The sequence below is a fragment of the Sinocyclocheilus anshuiensis genome, unplaced genomic scaffold (assembly GCF_001515605.1).
Source record: "Sinocyclocheilus anshuiensis isolate Anshui unplaced genomic scaffold, SAMN03320099.WGS_v1.1 scaffold555, whole genome shotgun sequence".
In the NCBI taxonomy this organism is placed as follows: domain Eukaryota; kingdom Metazoa; phylum Chordata; class Actinopteri; order Cypriniformes; family Cyprinidae; genus Sinocyclocheilus; species Sinocyclocheilus anshuiensis.
In genome coordinates, this window is record NW_015552571.1 from 70712 (window position 1) to 95790 (window position 25079).

Sequence of the window (25079 nt, forward strand, 5' to 3'; positions counted from 1 at the left end):
CAGATAGGGTACAAAATAGTTAGGTTTAAAAAGATTATAAATTATATTGATTAGATGTCATTTTCAAAATGTTCTCCGCATATTACAAGAGCTTGTCACCCAGCGATAAGCACTGTTATTCAACGAAATTGACATTAGAGAGTGGGATAGTCTTACAGATCTGAAACAGGGATGACGGTTTTTTGTGGGCAATCTGGTGGCAGAAAATGACGGTTTTCAAGTGGCAGTCTATAGACTTGTTCGGCATTGCTGGGAACGCCCACAAAAACGTCATAACCGTTTATGCCGAGGGGGAAAACAAACCATTAGAATTAATGCATGGAGACCTTGTTAGGTGCTTGATCTTTATTTTTTGTGATGATTTCGACTGATTTTTGCTTGGTGCAATGCCGAAAAGTTGCTGTGTGGCGTTCTGTACCTCTAATAAGTTAAACAACCTGATCTGAAGATGTATATGACTGATACACTGCAATGATCTGTCGTTAGTCCCGTCCCCACTGCACCGCAACCCAGTTCTGATGGGGCTTACAGTAACCCTCCTTCGCATCGCAATCAAATAAATCTCACTCCCTGATATTTTGTGATGTCATAATCTATTAAAACATTTATTTAATATTATTATACACAATCCCTTACGAAAATTAGCAATGGTATTACTATAGTAAAAGTATAGTAGGCTAACCATGTCCACTTATTTTCTAAATCAAAAGCTTTGGTTCGAACTACTCCAATGCTAGAGTAGCTTTTATAATAATGATTATCACTATTTTTAAATTAGACATTTTTACTCATATAATATATGTTGTTCTTTTACGTGGATATCATTGTGATATTTCTCTACATCTTGATTTGGGGTGGACTCCATGAACTAAAGCAATGTTTATGCATAGACATATATAATATATTCATGCAGCAGAACACAATTTTGTGTAAAGTGCTCATACAACCATTCATATGCAAATTAAACAGAAAGTGGTATTTACATAGTAAATATCGATTTACACAGAAATACTCTCAATACTCATGAGGCCCATTAATATACTCTCTCTCACACAAAACATGACTAAATAAAGGTGTATTTCTACAATCATCATGTAAATATTGAATTTATCAGCTTTTTCATCTTACACTCATTCCCCCTTATATTAATTTTGATGTACTGCTACTCAATTTATGCTTCAGTGTAATAAAGTCATATACATTCTACCAAACTAATAGATTCTGTTGTTTGTATTTCACAGATTTAGAGAAAAACGTAAACAAAATCATATATAACACAGTATAACAGTAGAAAATGTAATATTATTTTATTTTATTTTGATTAATAATTGCAATATTCCATTTATGTCAACGGAAATTACTCAACTTCAGATAGCTATTGAAGTTACAACAGACATTTACAGAACAATATGTTTAAGTCTATTTAAGTTCATGAACACATGAGCTACATACAGTATAACTATAGTGTAGGTCCTTCACCTGTAAAACCTGTTCTAAATGTAAAGAATCCAGACTGCCTCACCACAGCGAAGAAAAGTTAAACTGAACTCGGAGGAGATACTTCATCTGTATCTGAGCAGGGTTATAAACAATGTACTCGTTATAAAGCAGGGTGTAACCTCCCTTCTGCCCCACCCCGGTCTTCACCGAGGGCCCCATGGGTACGGTCACACCATCCCTGAGAGAGAACGAGAAAAAAATCTTCAGTACAGCACTTATGACTTAATCATGTAAAACATAAAAAAGAAAATCGAAACGCAATCTCACAACGCAACATAGTTGTTTGGGTCAGGCGCAGTTTGCCCCAGGCCTTTTGTGCTATGTTTCCCAGAAGGCAGTTGGTCAGCACTGTAATCTGCATCCAAAAGTTCATTACTATTCCCAAGGGCAACCTGTGAACAAAATATTGAAGTTACTTTTTCCTGTAATCAGTAGCTTGTAATCATTTTAGCTTTTATATCTTTTAAAAATAAGTTACATCACTGTAGCAGTTTTTACTCAAATATACTCCCTAAATGAATGCTGTCCTTTTCTATGTATCCAACTTTCTATTCATCAAAGTATCAGTTTCCACAAAAATATTCTGGAAGTGGGAGCAGATCTTTTCATGTTTAGATACAAAAAACCAACCTCGCTCAGCAACAAGAGTCCTTGGTTGTTCTTCTGATTGGCAAAGCAGTAATTGGCACTTTTAGATGACATGTCTGCAAAGTAGATCCCCTTACCAAACTTGAGGGGGAGGAAAAGTTACAAAATTATATTGGTTTGAATTGTTGTAGTCCATTGCTTTTAAAAAGAATGTTGTAATGGTGGGAGCCGATATTATATTGATATTATTTGTATGATTCAGTATATCTCTGCGTCTCACCATGAATCCGGTCACTGGAGCCTCTGGAGGGGCCACTCGCAGCCCCTGACTCAGGATCCCCACCCAGTTCAACAGACGGGAACCATGCCACAGGAGCATTCTAGCATCCACAACAACAAAAACAACGTGTACTATCTGAAATATGATTGCTGTAATTCAGTGAAATCAGATGAGGCACACACTAGACCAGAATTTAAGGGAGTTCCTGTTTACATAGAGCATAACATAATTGATGAAGTATAATTGAGGAAGGTGGTTTGGTACTTGTTTTCCATCTCAGAGCAGAAGTTGTCCTTCTCGCCCTCTCTCTCCACAGTAAAGATGTCCAGAATTGTCATTGTGTAGTCAGAATGGGTGGGTGCATGAGTGGACTGAAGATATTTCTCTACAACCTTCACAAAGACAGAGAGTTTGTGTCTAAAACTGCATATTTAAACAGACTAGTTAACATCCACCATCCAAAATTCTACTATTAATATTATATTGTACTTCAGCCATAAAAGAGTTAAGTCCCACACTGTACCTTGTATTCATTGCTGTTAGAATCCAGTGGCTGCAGTCGACATCGTAGAGACTGATACTGTCTGTCCAAAGGATGCTCATCATTCTGAATACTAGACTGAACCATTTTCACTGCTATCTGGATGTCACTTAAAGCCTAAAAGACAAAAAACATGACTATAAACATGTGAATGCAGTGAAATATAAACTGTCAATCAATTCTAACCATTCAACATCAGCAATATTGAGCAGCAATTACAATGTCGCACCTCAAGCAAAGCAATTTTCTCCTTTAGCTCATCCTCTGTGCGTATTATGGGGGGTGTCCGCAACCTGAATGAACATCAAGTAGTCATTAAACCATATTAGCCACACTATTGTTAAAAAATTTAGCCTCAGGAAGATTTGTGTGTGTATGTGTTTGAAAAAGGTCTCTCATGATTGCCAAGTTTGCATTCATTTGATCAAAAAGCAGCAATATTATGAAATGTTAGTACAATTTAAAATGAATGTTTTCTATTTTAATATACTTTAAAATGTCATTTATTCCTGTGATGAAAAAGCTGAATTTTTAGCAGCCATTTCTCCAGTTTTTAAAAGAACAGGATTTATTTGAAAAAATGTTAACATTATAAAGTCTTGACTGTGACTTTTGATCAACTGATGTATCCTTGCTAAATAACTGACCTGACTCAAAGCCTTTGAATGGTAGTCTAACTTACCCAAAGTCATGGGGAATGCGAGTGTAAAACTGGTTGCATGCATCCAAGAGTTCCTTATTACTCTTCTTTTTCTTTAAACACTCCTCGATCCTCTTCAAAGAGGCATAGCCTGCTCGAATTTGCTCTGTTGTTAGTTTTCCTTTAGCAAAAAACAAAATAATTTAATGGTTTTCATTTGCAATTTTATCATATAAAAATGTTTGTGTTGTTTAGCTTGAATGCATTCATCATCACTAAGAATATACAAGATTAATTCCATCAGTTTGGTACACAAATGCACACACACTCACCGAGTGGGGCTTTTTTGGTGTCAAACTTCATTTCTAGCACACACTCTTCCATGGCTTTGAGGTCACATATAAGCTCTAGGAGAGACCTTGCTGTTCAGTTGGCAGGGCTTTATTTGAGGAGGAGAGGATGCCACAGCCTTGTCCTTCTCCTGGTGAGAGGAAAAATTAGGTCTATATTTGACTACAATTAGGGATGAAACATAAATGCAATGCAGAGCAATGGATCATGTGGTATTGGGAGCAAAAATCTCTTTTTACCTTGTCTTCAGTGCTGTAGTCTACAAATACCATGTCATATTTCCCTGCAACGTTCTCAAAATTTGCTCGATGCTCCCACTCATTTTTGGTCTTGTCAAAGAATCTGCATATAAGCAGATTATAAGCAAAATCTTTCTTATATCTTATATGAGTAAATAACATGGATTAATTTAAAAAATGTACTTCTTTTTGAACGCATCTTTGGCCTGAGCAAGATTCCCCCCACAGTTAACCAAGCTGTTTTGTCCTACTTTACCCACTGAAGAGAAAAACACAAGAACATGGATGATAATGTGTCATGATAATAAAGGCCAGCCTGGTGAAGAGCATCTGACGTGTTTCGGTACACACCTCGTCCCCACCTCATCCAAACGCTGTAAGTTTTTCCATTGTCGTCCTGAAGCAGCTGAATCAGGTAATATTTATTGTTGTTGAACTGAAGATTAGTCTGTAACAGTTAAAAACCAAAGAAAAGATATCAAACAACGTCATATCCTGCACGTTATGTATTAATAAACACAACCATTCAAAAGTTTATGGTTAAGTTATTTTTTGAAAGAAAGATATTTTTATTCACAGAAAAAAAGACTTTTATTCAGCAAGGATGCATTACACTGATCAGAATTTACAGTTAAGCCATTTACAATTTTACAAAAGATTTCTATTTCATATAAATGCTGTTCTTTTGAACTTTCTATTCTTTAAAGAATCCTAAAAAGGAAGCACAGTTTCCACAAAAATACTAAGCAACTGTTTGCAACATTGCTACTAATAAGAAATGTTTCTTGAGCAGCAAATCAGCATATTATAATGATTTCCGAAGGACCATGTGACACTGAAGACTGGAGTAATGGCTGCTGAAAATTACTTTTGCCATCACAAGAATAAATTTAAATTTTTGAATATAACAACACAGATAACAGTCATTTTTAACTATAATAATTTTATAATAATTTTACAATATTACTGTTCTTATTTTTGATCAAATAAATGCATCCTTGGTAAGCATAAGAGACTTCCTTCATCGACCCCAAACTTTTGAACAGTATTGTAACATCTTCAATATTCACCTGATTCAGCAGGACATCATATACATCAGCCCCCTCACTGTAGACGTGGGCCTGTGAATAACCAAAGAAAAGAAATCTAATGAGAAGAATGCATTGAAGTAAACAAAGTCTGTATTTAGAAGAAAAGGGAAGTTTTAAAAGTGATTACACAACAGTCAAATACTGTACAGTAATTTCACTTCAAATGACCCTATAACACATTTAAGGTAATTACCTTTCCAATTTTAGCCTTGCATTCCGGATCAACTGGGGCTTTACCTTTCATAACCACTGTCTTCACAACCTCTTCTTCAAAACGAGGAAAAAACAACAACAGTCAATCTGAAACGTATGTACTTAACCTACGACGTGATGCATTTGTGAGTGAAAGTTATAAAAAATTTAAAAAACGTAGGACAGGACAAATTTTGTCCAATCGGAATGTGGAAAGTGGTCAATTTGACAGGTGATTGAAGGAGAGGGGTTGAAAAATAGACTTGTTCGGCATTGCTGGGAACGCCCACAAAAACGTCATAACCGTTTATGCCGAGGGGGAAAACAAACCATTAGAATTAATGCATGGAGACCTTGTTAGGTGCTTGATCTTTATTTTTTGTGATGATTTCGACTGATTTTTGCTTGGTGCAATGCCGAAAAGTTGCTGTGTGGCGTTCTGTACCTCTAATAAGTTAAAAAACCTGATCTGACAATGTATATGACTGATACACTGCAATGATCTGTCGTTAGTCCCGTCCCCCTGCACCGCAACCCAGTTCTGATTACAGTAAAGTAACTTACAGTAACCCTCCTTCGCATCGCAATCAAATAAATCTCACTCCCTGATATTTTGTGATGTCATAATCTATTAAAACATTTATTTCATATTATTATACACAATCCCTTATGAAAATTAGCAATGGTATTACTATAGTAAAAGTATAGTAGGCTAACCATGTTTTGTTTTTTTTTGGCGTTTTTATTACAAGTTGTAGCCTATAACCACAATTTTACTACAAATACCATGGTTAGACTATGGTTAGTGTAGCAAAACATGTTGTTTTTACCATAGTTTAACTATAGTAACCAATAACCATGTTTTTTGGTATTTTATATACATATTTTCATGTTATCTTTATTTTACGGCATATATTTGTGAAAATGATTAGGCAGCCGCAGCACACACCACATAGAATAACGCTGCGCATTTCAAGGCACTTCAGTGGACCTTAATGTTACCTGTTTTGTCAATGTTAAAAAACTTTTTAATATATCAATAAGAAAGTACGAAAGGCTTTTACTCAAGTCTTTATCACTTTATTAAAATTAAGCAAAACAAAACGACAAATGTTTACTTTCACAAGCCGTCTCGTATAGGCTTGTAGTAGCCTAAGCGGTCTCTTGCTCAATTAGGTAACAAAAAATGTTGGGAAACGACACCTCTGGCCATTTCGTTGGGTCGTTTGTCCAGTCACAGATACCGTACGGACAGTCCAACCCAATACGGCTCAGTTTTTATGCGTATGTTGCTCTGTCGAGCGGCAGAAATAATTTTATCTAGGCCATTCTGAGTCAACACCATGCTTTTCCAATGAGGGGGAAAGGACTGTATTCCCCCACGCCAACTCCGCCCACACAGCTATGACGCGACACCGATCAAGTCTATAGCACCACATAATTAATACTTAAAGACTTAATAAGCTATTTATTTTCAAACTTAAACTTTTTTATTTTATTTTAATCTAACCTAAAACATGGCCTACCTATATATTGACTGATTCGTTATTATTGTTTGGTAACACTTAACAGGTTCCATTGACATTAAACTACTTTAGTTAACATGAAATAACAATAACCGCATTTATTAATCTTAGTTCATGTTAATTTCAACTTTTAATAATGCATTATAAAATCAAAAATTGTGTCTGCTAATATTATTTAATGGAGCTAACATGAACTAACAATTTTATTTTATTTTATTTATCCTTTATTTTACCAGGATAGTCCCACTGAGATGCAAAATCTCTTCTTCCAGGGAGTCCTGGCCAAAATGGCAGCACAAAAAAATTCACAATAAAACAATTACAAACACATAAAACAAACTAAATTTTGCCCTACATTCAGATGATTACAAATATCTGACAAAAAAACAAAACAAAAACAATAAACAATAAATAGTTGTATTTTTATTAATCAATGTTAACAAATAATATTAACTAATGCAACAGTTAGCTATTGCACATTGTTAGTTAATGTTAACCTGCTTTAACTAAAGTTAACTAAAGTTAACTAATGGGACCTTATTGTAAAGTGTTACCTAATGTTCTTTCATTCATTTGAACTTTAATCTTTTGCCCTCTAATCTTGAAACACTTGTTTTTTTATATTTTTGTGTATTTTTTTTTCTTTCTTTAGTAAAAGATCTTTAATAAAGTTATTTAACCTGTTAGGAAAACAACACTTTTTTTTTACTTACTAAATTATATATTGTGATAAAACCATATACCATGACAAAAGCTTCAATGACTATTGTGAAAATTTGATACGGTCACATACCTAATGTACATACAATTTGACAGGACTATAAATAATTACATAATTAGCCTATTAAATAGTCTGAAGCAAAACAATTAAAAAACTTTGTGCACCTTCTCTATTCTGATAAATTAAATAATTGTGTTTGTAAATCTCTATATAGCCCCTTATTAAGCTAAAACACGAAATTTGAAAAATTTGCATTGCGCCCCTTCATTTTTTTAATGTGCTCCTAAATTTTTCAACTTAAGAGCACATGCGCTCCTTGGGAAAAAGGTAAGTGTTAAGCCCTGTTAAATATGTTTTAAAGTAAAAATTACTGTTTTTAGTACTGCTGTTTGCTTGTGCACTCAAGTAATTCATAATTTTCATCATCCAAAGAAATCATGTTTACTGTCACGCATGCACGTTCTCATAAAATTGGCAGAACAGACCAATGTTGGTGGATTTGAATGATGCTTATCAGGTTCTCTGAGAGAGCTCTACATGTTTGGCAGAGCCGGAGAGATACAGATAGAGTGTGCGAGGGGAGAACACCATGCCACATGCCCACAGAGGCATAAAGAGGGGGCGGGTGACTAGTAGACACCAGTGCTTATTAACGCCATTAGGGATGAGGTCCTCTCATTCCCCAAGATTCTGGGTGCTCGATGTTGACTTGCAACCAGACCCAAGATTGCAAAGACACCATTTGCATTTAAATGACTGGAGTCCTGAGCCAGCCGATAATAGGCTTTAAGGAAGGACTGGCAACCCATTTATCCACCTACTCACAGCGACTATACAATCAGACTTCTGCACCATGCCACCATGCTGCGCTAATCTGTACTTCCTGTACACAACGCTGCTAAGACACAGTCAAGAGCAGAGGAATGATAACTAGCACAAAAACACGCCTGCATGCACTGATAACTGTGAATGCAGCGACACTGGAAAGGACACAAGAACACATGAATTTAGTGTCAACAAATGCTTCAATGCAATGCTGAGTGCTTGGATGAACAAGGCAGTATGTGCTTAAAAAAAACAAAAAAACTTACTTTAAGATACATTCCTGGTCTTATGGTGCATAATTCATCAGTCCACGTTATTTCAAATAAATGCTTTTCTTTTTGCTTTATGTTTTCACAAATCAATCAGTTTTCAATTAATAAATAATGTCCCCAAACAATACATTCAGTAAGACGAAAGGTATTGTGCATTTGTAGTCAATTACTTGGCATGCCACTGTTGCAAGCTTGTACAACAGTAAATTACTTATTTAATAATGACTTAAAATTAGTAAACTGAAAATAATAACTGCAATTACCATACATTTTCAATGCAGTTTTTATGTAGTAACAATGATGTAATATATTTGATGAGCTTTCCACTCTCTTACTGTCTCTCTCTCTCTCTATCATTCATTTTCTGTTCTTTCTCCTTGTTCTTTGTGCACGTGACTTCATTAAAATCTATGACTCATCTGATACCACCAGATCTAATAATCTTCACTCAACTCCTAATGAGGGTGCAAGGCTTTGATGAAATACTGCCTCAGCATTTCATCTAGATGGAGGAACATAGACAGGATAAGTGCAAGTAAAAGGAACAGAGAAAACTTGTGCAGATCTGACTGCCTACATTTCGTCTACACATATGCAAAATACTACCGACTTTACACCTTTGCTCCATCGGAAAAATTATGTACTCTAGGAATTATCCAGCTACAGTGGGCAACACCTTGCACACAGGTCAAGTGTAGTAACATGACACTCAAAGTTCAATCAATTTTAACTCTGACCTCATCAACTAAAGATTACCAGATAATCGGGAATATCATTATGTGGGTACTGCCAGCACACAAATCTAACCAGGATGCCAGAAGCTGATCCTGTGCACATACAGAAACAATCTGTACAACACAACGACAAAGACATTATGAAATTAATCATCATCATATACATAACAGATATTCTACAGAAATTAATAAATAGTACAATTAAGGGTGCGCCGATCCGATATTCAGTATCGGTATCGCTCCGATACTGGCATTTTCTGCCGGATCGGGTATCGGTCAGACGAGACCGATCCAAATCCGATATAGTGCGTATACTATTTTGTGTTATTATTAAGCCCCACGAAAGCCACACAAACATTATAAAGCACAATAATGTTTTCGGGCACTATATTTCAAGTGTTCTGAATCTGTTCCATAGTTTAATGTGAGGCACAGCTGAATATTCAAGTCAAGTTCACGTAAACTCTTCTCTCCGCTGCGGCTGTCTGTCATCCTCCATTCAGCATTCAAACTGCGCGTCGCATTCGGTTATGACAGTCAAGATGATGAAACTCTCTTCAAGATCATTAAATGTTCCTAATGTTATACTTGATCTGTAAATAAAGATATATGGTTTTTCATAAAAGGAATTTATCTTGCTGGAGTTTCGTGCTGTTTCTAAATCGTGTAAATTTCTAATGGATATCTGGTTAGATCACAAGACTGGAGTAGAGAGCACTATGAATTGTTCGTCACGAGCACAGTAACTGAAATTAAAAACCATTCAAAGAAAAGGCTCAATAAACTAACGCACATATTTGATACACTACACATCAATATCTCTTCACTTTGAACTTCTCTATGCGGAGCGCTGCGCGCTGTGACTCCGTGTTGCTTCAAGCGCATCATTCTGCGCATGGGATGCGCATACGCGCTTTGTGCCGCTCTGTATTTGGAGCCTTTAGTATTATAATAATTTTGCGCAATGAAAGATTATTAATAGCCTTTCTTGTTTGTCTTATCTATCATATGTTACTGCCTCATTACTCTGCTATACATTTAAAAGAACTGTATTTTAATTTATACAGTAGTCAACATTTGAAGTGGATCAAAAAAGTTTATCAAAGTTGTCCTAAGACAAGAACGGGTATTGTTTTGGTTTTAGGACAACTTTGATGAAAGGTTTTGATCCACTTGAAATGTTGACTACTATAGTATATACAGTATATATATTACTTGTTTTTCATGAACGTATTTTACAACAATACAAAGAGCAATGTGTAGGCCTACCAGATTTAGTCCTACACTTATTCACTTTTATTTGTTACCCACTAAATAATGTATTTTTTAACTAAAATTTAGGATTTCATAAAATTATTGTGGACTCGTTATTTTTCTAGAGTAACTTTTGCTACTGAATTATCAATTTACCTAGTTTATAATAGTATTTTTGTCATAGACTATGATTATATATTTTTTTGTTTGTTATTTTTCTTTATAATGAAGCTGTCTATATTTAGTAGATTGTGTGTAACATACAAAAGAGTGATGATCGACCTACACATTGAGGTATAGAAATTCTACACTGATTTAAAAAAATGTGCTGGTATCGGATTGATATCGGTATCGGCAGATACTCAGAATTTTTGGTATCGGATCGGTATCGGTTCTGAAAAAGTGGTATCGAGCCAGCTCTAAGTACAATCACTTTTTACATGTTTTACCACCATTCAGCAGTGCTGCTACTTAATCTCATTTTAGCTTGTAGTCTGAATGTGATGAGATAAAATGAACACAAAGACATTAAGACAAAATATCTTTCTATTGCATTGTCTACACTAGCTGGTAACAAAAAAAAACATGCTGTATGACCATACAGCCCAGTTAATGAACAAATTACTTTTATTTATTGAACAAATCTGAAAAACTCACCATCTCAAAGCTTATCTAATGAATGAATGAAAAAAGTATCAGTTGTGATCATCAGTAAGATTTTTTTTTATGTAATACTTTTATTCAGCAACAATGTATTAAATTGATCAAAAGTGATAGTAAAGTCTTTGGCATTTAAAAAAAATAATTAAATAAATTCCTTTCTTTTAAACTTTCTATTCATCAAAGAATATATACATTTTCCACAAAAATATTATGCAGCAAAAAAAGGTTTTCAACATTGATATTTCATTGAAATTTCAGCTTTACCATTACAGGAATAAATCCACTTCCAAATACAGGTGCATCTCAATAAATTAGAATGGCGTGGAAAAGTTCATTTATTTCAGTAATTCAACTCAAATTGTGAAACTCGCGTATTAAATAAATTCAATGCACACAGACTGAAGTAGTTTAAGTCTTTGTTTCCACAACATTCTAATTTATTGAGATGCACCTGTATATACAACATTTTTATATTCAAAACGTTTAAATCGTAATATTACTCCACAACATTACCACTATTTTCGGTTAAATAAATGGAGACTTGGTGACCATTAGAAAAGAAAAAAAAACTTACTGATCCCAAACTTTTTTACTGTAGTGTAGGTACAGAATGACCAATTTAGAGCTGGGGGGCAAAATCAGAATTGTGCAGGAAACATGCTGAGGAAATTTCTTGATATGAGTCATTTTAAATGGTTTTTAAACTCTCAGTCATCAAATTAATTACACTTCAACCAGTCTGAACCTTATGATTACGAGACCTCAGTGCTGCTACTGTGATGTCTCTAAAATGATTATATCATGCTGCTGATGATTACGTCCCTTTATGATGTGTATAACCAACTTTGTCCTGACTTACAGGCACAGAGGTGTATATACAAGGGTGTTTGTGTGTGTTGTTATTTCTGTGTGTGCGTGTCAGGTGTCAGTATACATCTTACAGGCCCATGAGAAATTGGGGTTGAGAGGTTAAAGTCTTTCTCGCATTTTTTTTCTCTCTTAATCCAGACAAATATCCAGGGCTCATCAATAATGAAAGCGAGCTGGAATCATGTAAAATTCTCTAAGAAGCCCATCTCCCTTTGTACTTTAACATTATGACAGCGATTAATATTTCATATGTATTGTTACGTTGCACTGTGTATGTGTGTCTGCTTTTTTCTTTCTTTCTCTTCCTTCTTTCTGCAAAATGGCCACTGCCCATCACCCAGGCTTCTAAATTGTGGTTTACTCTGCAAATGAAAGCTGCTGCAGCCTTTCCCTTGAGGAGAGCACTTCTTGACACTTTTGTTTTGACAGCGCTAAAGCAATATCTGTTCTTGGCGATAGAGTGTTTTCAAGGTGCTGTTCATTTTTTCACTCAGTCTGGTCTGAAAGTTAACACTCTCCCCAGATGATTCAATCAAGCAGAGTTTAATGAGGTAAAATGAGGCAAAAGTCCAGCAAATTTCAGCAAATCCACAACCTTGTGTTGTGCAACATCTTGCCAATGCAGAATGTTGCCCGCAAGGAAATACTCTCCTTTTCAACAGTGCAAAATACAAAGAAACTATCAAAAGCGTCAGCTGACTAACTCTGATCTGCAAGCAAAGGTGGAATAAAACCATGCACTGAAATTCATAACCAGTGAAGGTTTAAAATCAGCAAGCCCAGCGTCATTGAGAAGATAGTAGCACTTGTTACTCACCCACTTAGGACAACAATGAAGTCCATGACGTTCCAGCCGTTCCTCAGGTACGAGCCCTTGTGGAATACAAATCCCAAAGCGATGATTTTTATTCCAGCTTCAAAGCAAAACATTCCTATAAAGTAGGGCTCTGTTTTTTCCTGAAAAAAGAGAATGGATTGGGTGTAAGACAACAGAAGCTACCTTCATAAAAGGGGGAAAAATCTAGGTAGGGTGCTCATCAGATTTTGAATGTTCTATTCAACAAATTCATTATTAAGATTTAATCATTATTAAGCTTTAATTTAGGTTTTACTTACTGAGGTAAGAGTGCCACTACTTGCCTCTGTTTAAACAAGCACTCAGAAATATGTTGCAGAAGTAAAATAGTAACGAAACACTCTTTGAATGGGAATAATTAGCTTGTGGTGAGTGATTCAATGGGGGAAACTACAGTCTGAATAAAGTTGTCAAGAACAAAGAATATGAGTGCACAAGAGAGAAGGGCTGTACTACATTTAAAGAATAACTGTGGTCTCTAGACCATGATCCAGAATAGTAGGTTTTCTCATTACACAAATTGCTAGAAATGCATCTATAAGTAGATAACTAGGCCAAATTGATTCATTTATAACAAATTATTTGTATAAACAAATGAAAAATGTATAACTTTCAAATGAAAACAGAAAAATAGCTGAAAGAGGAGATAAGGATAGCAATGCTTCATGTGTAGTTTATATATGTATATTTAAGAGTGTAGGCGTGTTCTCACAAGTCTCTTTGACATGGGTGTCTTATCCTCTCCAGGCAGGTGCTGCTCCAAGGCCAGGACGATGCAGTTGGCGATAATGGTGGCCAGGATCATATATTCAAACGGAGTTGAGGAGGAATGTTAAGGAAGAGTACATACTTAAGACAGATTGTGCAACTGATGTCATTGGAATGCATATTAACACAAGATCACACTCTGTTACTGTGCTCACTTTGAAAAGTTAAACAGCACATACTGTACTTGAGTATATAAAAACTTTTCATTTGTCATTACTTGTACTTGACCATAAAAAAACTAAACAATTTAATTGTTAAAATCTTAGTTCCTTGCTCAAGTCCTAATAGTACATTAATAAAACAGCCTATTTGATTTGTGAACCTGTTTGAATTTAAAAGAAACGACTTGACAGAATGATTCACTCACAAATCTGACAAACTGAACCACTATGGATTGTCATTAAAAAAAAAAAATCTATAGTCAAACTTCCAAACTATTAAAAGAACTTCCTAATATTTCCAGGTTTTTCATGGTGGTGGGACCCCTAGAGCATGTTTCAGTGTGCATGTGTAAAAGATCTGCACTCTTTCTCCCTCACGCACACACACACAGCCAACAAGTGCATGACGACCAATGCCTTGTCCTGTCAAATGGAAGAGAGCAGCAGTTCACAAGATGTTTTCAGGACCTCTGGTGGTTGTGAGCTCACAGTCAACCAATGATTTGGATGTGTACAGAAAAATGTTGGATTTTGTTATGTAGGCACCTGCCAATTTCTGCCAGTGTGTGTGGGGACGATAAACGATAAATAAAAGAGCCCAAATCTGCTTAACACAGAGAAGATAGAGGGAGTTCAGTACAAATAGAACAGGCAGCTAGAGAACAGACCTCTGGAGAAGTCTCTCTCTCTTCTGTGCCTTTCTTTCCCTAGTTTGTGTTCATTAAATTAAGCCCAGACTTTGCTTAGTTCTTGTTCTAGTAGCATAATAGCAACATGTTGGCATTGGCATAAACAGTAAAATCAACATATGTTTTGGTAAAATAGACAGTACATGTTTAGTTAAATAAAAGAATGTTATAAATACAAAGAGGATCATTTCAAAAGTAATAGTGTTCTAAAAAGGCTGTATAATCTTCAAAATGAAAGTATCTTGTGCACATGCTCTGCATGGGTTTAATACATTTAATACATTTTTTAATGCAAAAAGTTACTTTTTTCCCCTACAGTACGGCTCTTTATCTAAAACGAATCTGACATCTCTTTGCTACAATTTGCTGTTTTGATATGTTTTTGGCTATAATTTTGCCAGTTCTCATAGTAGTTCTTTAAAAAAACATGTTGCTGGTAACTTAATACATGGATACATTATTTTAGCTTTTATTAGAAGCAAAAGAGTGTGAGAGGAACATAGAGAGAAAGAGAGACTACAGCCATTGCAATCTGAGAAAGAGCAATAGAGAGAGAGAGAGCGAGAGAGAGCGAGAGAGAGAGAGAGAGAGAGAGAGAGAGAGAGAAAGGTAGAGAGAGAGAGAGAGAGAGAGAGAGAGAGAGAGAGAATGGTATCCGTGGCAACAGGCTCTCTCCTGTCTGCCATAAGTCAGTACTCAGAGTTAATATGGTCTCTGAGCCATCAGTGTTCTCTACATGCTGCTGAATGCATTCGTACAATCAATACTGACTACACAAACATCCTTTCAATGTACCCACCACAACACACGATACTCAATATTTCTTCAAATAAGCTCTAAATAAGTTCAGGAAATTTGGCAATATTGAATAGTCCAGCCACAGGATCACAGGTATCACCATTACCTTCAGCGACTTTATCAGCAAATTCTCTCTTTTCCAAGCTCTCTCAGTCTATTTCTACATTTTGCTGGAATATATTTCAAAATAGCAGTGCAAGTAGTGGCAGTGGAATGTGATACAGTTCAAAGTGCTTTTCAATGAGCAAAAAGAATGAATTGCATTTCAATCCAATGAAAGCTTGGAGCATGAGAGAGAGAGAAAGTGATTAGGAGATATACAGAGAATAAATGCATGGAAAAATTGTTTCTATTTCTGCGTCATCATTCTGAGAAGCCCACAGTGAACTCTCATTGGCACTCTGAGATTCAGTGTCACATGATCCTTCGTTAATCATTCTAATATGCTGATATGGTGCTCAAGAAACATTTCACAAACTTTCTTTCTTTAATAATAATATGCAAAATGCAAACTTTCTTTCTTTAGAATAATAAGACCAGGCACGATAAGACCAGGAACATGATTTAAGAAAGCAAACAGGATTCATTTGATTTGAATTTAGAACTCTCATTCATCAGGTGATTTTTTTCCAAACCTGATTAAGGCAAATGAAGAGATCCTTAACACCTCCCACTGCATCCTCTGTTTCTCTCTCTCCTGTTCACTGGAGGGAGGCCTAGGGCCTAGGATTGACAGGATCAATTATTGAGTAAGTATGGGCACGTTGGGGTACTTCCTCCCTCAGCCACACAGTGGGGATCAGAGGGGCAAACAGCTGCGGCTTCCCCACCGGCCAAGCAGCAAAGCGCCCCACTCGCTTCTTTAAGCCCCTGTCCTTCCCGCAGATGCCATCGACCCACCACAACCGACCTGTCCACCTGACCTCGTGGCCAAACCAGCCCACTTCAGGAATCGAGATGCCAAATAATGACATCACCTGATGATCTCCTTCCCATGTGCGTCACTAACAGAGGCAACAACACGTGCTTCCACCCCTCTGCGACATTCACTGCCTACACACCCACACCCTAACAAACATGTTCATCCCTAATGACTCCATCTGTAAGTTTTCCAATTAACCAAATGACTGCATTTCTCTCCAGACACATCTCTGTCCCTCCTCCCAGCACTCCATCAGCTTGAGCTCAAATCACACGTCGAGCGGCACTTCAAACAAAGCCTTCCTAAATTATCGCTCTCACACACAGGTTGTCGATGCTGCACCACTCAGGGCTCGTGAACATGCTGTTTTGCAAACCGGTGTGACCTTTGGTTATGCCACAGGCTATGTGTGTGCATATTTGTGTGTACACATGAGGAGAGGTGTGTCTTTTTTCACAAATTTGCTATCTATTATGATTTCATTTACAACAGACAAATACAATTCAAAATGTAATTTTAAAAATTACATTTAATTTATTAAATGTAAAAATTCTAATTAAAAATCTATTTTTCCCTAATTATAGTCCATATGGCAACAGAACATTTTGTTATTTGTTTATATTCCACTCAATTTTATCTCATTGGTCCAAAATCTCCTCATAACAGTGTATAAAACATTAAATATCTTCTGATTGGTTGTTAACGTCACCTACTGCAGTATCTTTGCTTTCGGTGTGAACAGACAAATCACTTGTTGATGGAAACGTGCCGTGTCGCACCTGGTTAAGACACACTGGTTGCTAAATAAATAAATAAATTAAAAATCTATTATAAATTTACTAATGATATAACACAAATCAATGTTGACAAGCTTAAGCTTTAATAATCCTTTTGAAAAGCCAATGATTTCAGATATATTTCAAGAGTCTACAATTAAAACTTACTGCTCTGATAAAATCCCATGATGTATCACATTAGTAAATCTAAAAAAGTAAAGTTCATTATTAAAATGAAACAAGATTAGCAAAATTGGGCAGCGTCCAATACTATCACATGCAAAAGCTGACTGTTCCTCCCATACAAATGAACACTGTGTGGGAGACATGCATGCATCTAAATTGGAGCAAGATTTACTTTTTTAAAGTGTGTTTGACTCATGGAGATTCAACTTTATTTTTGTCAAAAATAATGTTTTTTTTTCTCTCTCAGAGGAGCAAACACCAAGTAATAGCTTCAATGTAACCTTGTGGAAACCATAACAACATAAACACTAGCATCCTGATGACATCTTGACTGAAGTAATCAGCATCTAGAAAAACACTCAAAAAGAACTTGACAGACTAGCATGGGAGCTATTTTGCCCTTGGGAAGGTCACAATGTCTTTGTTTGACAGCGAAATAGAAAAGTCTTCTTTTCAACAGCTGTTCCCTACATTGTTCAGCTGCATTATAATTATGAGACATGGCAGGAGGTAATACTTTTCCTGGTCTGCCACAGCTGTCATACAGTGCAACATGATACAACAAGAACCATCCATTTAGGATGCTTGCAACAGAAATGCATACAGTATGTGGGTTAGACATATGAACCTAGTCACACATTCATGTTCATTACATTGTATTTCAAAATACATGTTGCATTACATGTATTTGAAAAAAAAATCATGCACAGTGCTCAGTCACACATTCAGAACAGAAGAAAGTTTACAAAAAAATAAAGCATACAAATATGCCAGAAGAGATTTTCCAAAACCTAGTGAGCTTCTAAGGCAGCATCCTAAACATCAGGAAACTTCTTAAAGGTGGGGTAAGCGATTTTTGGTAGCCAATGTTGACATTTGAAATCACCAAAACAAACACGCCCCTACCCCAAAAGGGTCTTGCCCCTATTTTGATAGCTCCGCCCCACACATAAGTACACAACCCAGGCAACAATTAGTTCTGTGAAACAAAGCAAAACCAATGTTACACCGTGTCTACACCGGACGCGAGTGGCGCGGCGCAAACAAAATACTATAGAACTCATTATAATCAGTGATGCTGTCTACACCATAGATATATATACATATCTATGGTCTACACTGGATGCGGCGCGGCACGACACGACAAATCCCCGACAGAAAAATACTGCTGCGTTCTATTCATGACGTATTGACACAAATTTCAAATGATTTTCAACAGTCAGTGTACTAGACAGACTTTAGCTGTTGCGGTGCAGACACGATGTTACTCACCTATCGAGAAGAAACAAAGCAACCTCGGCGTCCGATCGGAGGCCTTCTGCTCCTTGAGTACTCTCCAGCGCTGGAAAGTTGATCCGATATTTACACGGGTCCTACTTCTTGCCTTATTGCCTTAAGCCTTCTTTTGTTCCTCAGACGTTTTCCTCTTTTGTTTTTTTATCCACCATCTCTATCTTTCTGTCGCTCTGCTCGGTTAATGTCCGTCCTGTGCACTGAACTCTCTCTCCTCCACATCATGAGTAGACACGCCCCTTACTGCTGATTGGCTACAAGTTTGTTTTGCTACTCGGCCCGAATTAGTTTTCTAAAGCGTTTTTGAAAAATCACTTACCCCACCTTTAAATGAGTGATTTGGAACACCTATATACAGTAGCCAACATCTCTTCATGCCGCACAAACAAACACTTGACTTACAATTGATCTCAATAGAGTTGGGCAATAACAATGTTTCTAATGTTTCTAATCTTTCTAATATTTCTAATCAACATTTCTTTTACCCTTGAATTTCACAGTTTCTAACAATGCATTATGGGATTGCCTTGTACCTGAAGGATATATGTGATGGTAACCTTAGAAACCTTGATCAAAACGAGGTACCTTAAGAGGTAGCATAATTAAGACGCCTACCTTTCAGAACACTCCTTTTCTCAGTGCAGCGCTTGCGATGCATTAAAGTGTTCCCTCCATAGGCAGTTTGCTGGGTTTTGGAACAAAACTCTTATAAGCAATTCCTCACACGAGTGTGAACAGCTCTAAAGTCATTAAAAACTGCCAACTTATTACCATTGGCAATTAATGACTCCTAATCCAAAACATAATGAGTCTACAACATATATTTAATTACGCTCTTGATCTTTTCTTGTAATACACTTGAGAATCACTCCCATAGGGATGTAGTTTGCTCCTTTCTCTGAGGAACAGACTCTTGCATTTATTTTGGGGCAATGCCAAGTCATTACAGTACCATAAGCAGAGCCTCCGTCTCTTCAGTCCCCTGAAGCTCTCGGTCTAAGAGCAAGAGATGTGTGACCATATGCTTAAAATCTGCCTAAAGTGATCGCCGACACTGACACTTGCATTATGTCGCAAGTGGGCCATTAGGTACATGAGAGAGCCGAGACCAGATAGATGCTATAATTGAATTTACCATGCAGGCGCACACACACATTCTGAGTCACGCTGTCACAAATGAAAGAGGGAACGCACAAAGACGTATCAATTAGCGCAGACAAGCACATTTCCATGATATCACCAGCCTCAATCACTCTCCTTCTTTCATCATTAGATTGCTGAACAGCTTTTAACATTAAGCATGTTACTGTCTTACAACAGGCATCAATAAACAACCAAACCTTTTGTCACATAATCACAGCATGTATCCGCTCGAATGTCATCCCTCCTTCATGGCTTTCAAAACAACAGGAATGACATTCAACACTAGGCAAGGATTGGAGTCAGCTGAAAACAAGGGAACACATACACTGACACATTATTGAAAGTCTCTCTTCTTTGGAAATTACACTTCTGTGTAAGGCTCAGATTGGTTCACACTTTACAGCCCTCGCCTGCATAGTGAGAAGTTTCTCTTTTTAGCATGCATACGCATTTGGCATTTAGATGTTTGTTTTTAGATGTGTGAGCAAATAGCTGCTTTTCTCATTTCAAATTTGACATTAAATGTCACTCAAAGAGAACTTTTTAAAACATAAATAAACAAATAACCATACAGCTATATTTTTGGATGTTAAAAGTGTAGGTCCGCCAATTTTCAACCAGTTTTGTATTGTTACTAAGTTACTAAGGTAGTATATGTAAATGAACAATATGTACTCTTTCTCCATGTTACATGCATTCAGATATCCCCATTTATTTGTCACCAATAGTCTCCCTGATGATGCAAAACACGTCAACCAGAGAACTTTTGACAGCTCCAGAGCTCTTATTTAAACTAGAGATCAAACTTCTGCATTTTTGTATTCCCATCCACAGGCAACTGGATCAACAGATGGGTGGCACCAAAAAGTGCAAAGGTGCATTATGGGTATTGAAGGTTTTGCATAAGGGAATGAATGCTACAGCCCCTTTTTTCACTAGAATATGGGTATAACTTTTACTGTACCTTCTGATCACACTGCAAAATGTGATACTCTTCCTTAGTATTTTTTCTTGTTTTCTAGTGAAAATGTTAAAAGATTCTTAAATCTTCCAGTGCAAATGTTTAAAAATTCTTAAAATACATTTCCTTAAGCAAATTACATAAGATAATGAGTCTTGTTTTCTGTGAAATTAATCAAAATTAAGTTATGATTAAACCAAGAACAAGTTCCATACCCCACTGACAAATATTTGCTCATGTTTTAAGCATAAGCTCACTTAATTTTTATATATTTCTCAGAAAACAAGCCTTATTATTTTCATTTTGCATCTCAAGTAAATTTATCTTGATTTAAGGATGTTTAGGATATTTGTATTGGGAAACAAGACAACAATATTACATTTTAGCAATGTCATGACTTTTTGCTCTGACCTTTTTAAGGCCTTAATTTGTTGAAGGGCTAATTAAGACTTTTTAAGTCCCATAGAAACCTTGTAATATCTACATAAGTACATACTGTGTTCCACCTGACAATGGCTTTCAAACAACACTCTTACTTTTCCCTAAAATGACTTTAAATCTCAAACACTATTGCTTTAAACCAGCAAACTCTGTAATAACTGGATTACAGCAAGGCTTTTACTGATCCTTTACAGTTAGTCACTGATCTCTGCCTAATTTAAGTAAATGCTAAGCCACACGGTCATGTCTGGACAGTCTGCTGTGGCATTAAAAAAAGGGCAAAAACCCAACAATTGTTCCAGTAGTGCGCACATGTGACAACTATGGTCGATGGGCTTATCATCTCCTGTCACTGACTCATCTCATTTGCATCATAGAGAAGGCTTTTTTTAATCACACCGTTGCACTTTGAAGTCTGTAATCAATGACATGCGTCCAAACACCTCCTGTGAGGATTATGTTGTAGATCTCTTCTCCCTCTTCTGGCAAAATCATCAACGATTGTTTATATGTCTCTTCATCATCAGGAACCATCTTGACAGAGCATCAATTACAAAGAGAGCTCATAACAAAACATAAACCTCATCATCAATAGAAGACACTTACGCACAGACTGTTATTTGGAATGCTAAAACATACTATTCTTAACCCTGGATTATAAAGCCCTGCTCCTGATGTAAACTATTGCTTTTTTCTGAGTTTGAAAACATAGTGAAACATTCATGTCCGTGGTCTCTGTCCATGGTCCTGAATTCAGTTCAATGAATTATGTAGTGTAAAACAAGAAGTGTTTTGAAATGTTCCATACATTTACAAACAGAATACATAATTTTTTACTTTTGTGTCATTACCAGGTCAATGAGTACAATCTCACGCCCAAACCTGTCAGCAGATCTTGCACATGCAAATCACTATGTTAGTGGGTCACTGAGAAAGAGATTATTAAAAAATAAATCTTTGAAAAAAATTATATAAAACATGCTTCAGATTCTTAGCAATTTGGAAAAAACATTTATATAATTGTCTTCAAAAAAATCAATTTAATGACTAAAAACTAGTCTAGTGGTGTTGAAGGCATGTGAGTATACAAACAAAGTTGACTGGCAGACAGCATCGTTGAATTATTAATATATTTGAAAAAAAAAAAACACGCTTCATTCATTTTTCTTTTTAGCCTATTTTTATGCAATATTCAAATATATATATATATATATATATATATATATTTAGAGTTATATATTTTTTACTTTATGCCCCACAAAATACTAAATTGTATTTATAAAGTCATTGTTTGTATGAATTCCATTTTGAATATGCATTTCTTACTAACTTATAGATGTCATTTTTTATAAATACAAAATACAAAAAAAAGACTTGAATACACCTGTTGTACGATTCTTTTTAACTAATAGTCATTTTTTTATTACAGTTTTTTTTTTTTTGAGTCTTAAAGTACTATGATCCTAACGTTTCTTTATATGAACCATATGAAAGCAAGTGAACTCAAATTAAAGTCGAGATTTTAACCAATAAGTTTGATTATGATTAAACAATTTTGAGTTTCAGATCAGCTGAAATGAACACAGGAGTTGCATGCGCTTTTGAAAATACGTGTTGGCAGCGCTGTCAACATCTAGCGTGTGTTTTAGGGGGCAGGGCGTGTTTTACCGTTTAGACAAAAGGATATGGCCATTCTATGATCTTCTTAGCATACTTCCTAACGATGTTGTCCTCTCCAAAAATGAAGAGCGATCTGTTGACGGTGAAGCAGTTCTGTCGGACCGGAATGGGGTTGTACAGAGCCATGGTTCGGGCTCGTTGCGCTTTGGTCTGTTTGAAGGCTGGTGAAACTCCACCTGTGGATACCGGCGGTGCATCCCGGTTCCGACTGCGCTCCGAACCCCCATCCCCGGCTCCCAGCAGACCGGGAACATCGTCTCCGAAGCGAGCCATTCTGTGTGGAGCAAAAACAGAGAAATCTAAGCCAGGTGCAAAAAAAGTACGTTTACTTCCACACAGTGAACTGCAAATAAGCATCCAAACTGCAAGAGTTTCCCTGCTATGACAAACGACGAGTTATTAAACGACCGTTAAATCCTCCAAGCACGCGCAACACGTAGCTTACTCCAACATACATCCCTACAAACGCCAAAACACCAAAAGTAACATTACCTGAAAGCAAACTGGGGAATAAAACCGTTTATAATCCGAATATCCAGTCGTACATCCCATGAAGATGTTCTTTTTAACAGGAGGAGAGCAAACTCTTTTCTGAGGAACAGTAGAAATCAGCTCCCACTTTCAGTAGTAGGCTACACCGTGGTAAAACTAAAAAGTCATCGTTTTGAAATCTCTCCGGGTCTGTTTTGACCTCCTTCGTCACTCTTCCATCTCACTTACTTAATTTAAACGGGGTATTTTTTTTTTGTATCTTTTTTAATCTTTCCACGCGTCAACGACAGTGTTCAACAAGCTCCATCTTCACTGTGTGTGCTGTGAGGCGCGGATGTGGTTTGTTTTAGGTTTGCTCTCGCGCCTGGCCACCCCTCACCATGCACAGCGCGAATGTGTCTGAGCGCGTGCTGCCTCTCCAAACTACACAGTGCGCAAATTCATCTGAAAGCGAGACAAATAACCTCTATAGACATGCAAATACGATTCGAATAGGTTGCTTTGTTTTTCTTAAACAATAGGTTAGGATATAACGTCAATATTCAAGTTTTATCAATCAACGAGCGATTACAAAAGGGAGTGAAAGCATTTCATTTCACAAAGTTTGAACTGTTCACTACATAAACCAGCCGCAGGACTAAAATATCTTTAAAACGTCTTCTCGTTTAAGACTTTCTTTTACGCAGTTACATAAAAAAAAAGTTAGCTTGAAATCAAAATGACAATTTATTTTCTTAATAAAGGCTATTATTCTTCGGTTCACGCTATTGCAAAATATAAAGGAAGAAATAAAAACATCATAAAAAAGCAACAACTCGCTCGGGTCTCTGAAACGCGTTTTTTCCCGCTGACGTCACTACGCCCTTTTATTTTTCTACCTCTCTCCCTCAATAAAATATGAATAAAAAGTCCCGTCCTCAATGTTTCAGTTTACACGTCAAATAAAGAAAACTCCGAATGTTTGAGGGATATCAACTTCAAGCACTGTAACATCTTTTTTCACTCATATAACAGACACCTGTACCAAGTGTAAGCCTCTCTATTCTGGGAGCAGCTTGTTCAGTTGACTTTGAGCTCAGAGATAATTGGTGTTTAAAACTCACTCTTCCGGCGCGTGTGCAAGCTCTACTGACAGGCTTGTGCGGGAGAATGTACTTGTTGGCCTGGTAACGGCACAAATTGTCAGAAAGAAACAAGACAAGACAGGATCAGTGGAACAAAGCTGTCAGAGTTCAAAGATGTTTGTGCAGATGTAATGCAGGATGCATTTGTCTTTAAATCACCCTGAACTAATCCTTCTGAAACATGGCACATCATTATTTGAAAAAACGTATTTTACAAGTTTCTGTTTTTTTGTTTTTTGTTTTTTGTCATACTAGATTAGTAAATTAGCCTAGATGTTTTACCATTTTCTTTTTTCACATATTGGGCCATTAAAATAATACCATGCAACAGATAAAACTGAATTTTACATTTGTTGAAGAGGCAATAAAAACAGCAATAAAAGGTTATTACCACTTCCTTTCCCAATTGGGCCATTAAAAAAGAAGATAAAGAATAACTAATTCTAATTTTAAGAAGTACAGCACCTCTACCTCACTACAGATAAAAACAGAGAACTGCACA

The 25079-nt window shown here is 36.4% G+C and overlaps 2 protein-coding genes across 2 annotated transcripts in view; both read right to left on the reverse strand.

The window, feature by feature from the left end:
• LOC107665051 (voltage-dependent R-type calcium channel subunit alpha-1E-like) overlaps nt 1-25079 on the reverse strand; it is a gene marked incomplete at its 3' end in the record, with an annotated part of 118466 nt that overhangs the window by 70704 nt on the left and 22683 nt on the right. The window contains exons 2-4 of the mRNA XM_016455796.1: nt 22969-23235; nt 13856-13961; nt 13105-13244 (exon numbers count right to left, since the gene is read on the reverse strand). Coding sequence (XP_016311282.1) covers nt 13105-13244; nt 13856-13961; nt 22969-23235 — 513 coding nt within the window. The remainder of the gene's footprint in view (nt 1-13104; nt 13245-13855; nt 13962-22968; nt 23236-25079) is intronic.
• Nucleotides 1321-8524, reverse strand: LOC107665050 (poly [ADP-ribose] polymerase 2-like). Its single transcript, XM_016455794.1, is given in 16 exon segments — nt 1321-1678; nt 1768-1892; nt 2131-2229; nt 2369-2468; nt 2633-2760; nt 2892-3026; nt 3139-3202; nt 3592-3730; nt 3882-3967; nt 3969-4030; nt 4140-4242; nt 4323-4398; nt 4491-4587; nt 5210-5260; nt 5424-5497; nt 8491-8524. Coding segments are annotated over 16 exon segments (1533 nt in total). The 3' UTR covers nt 1321-1518.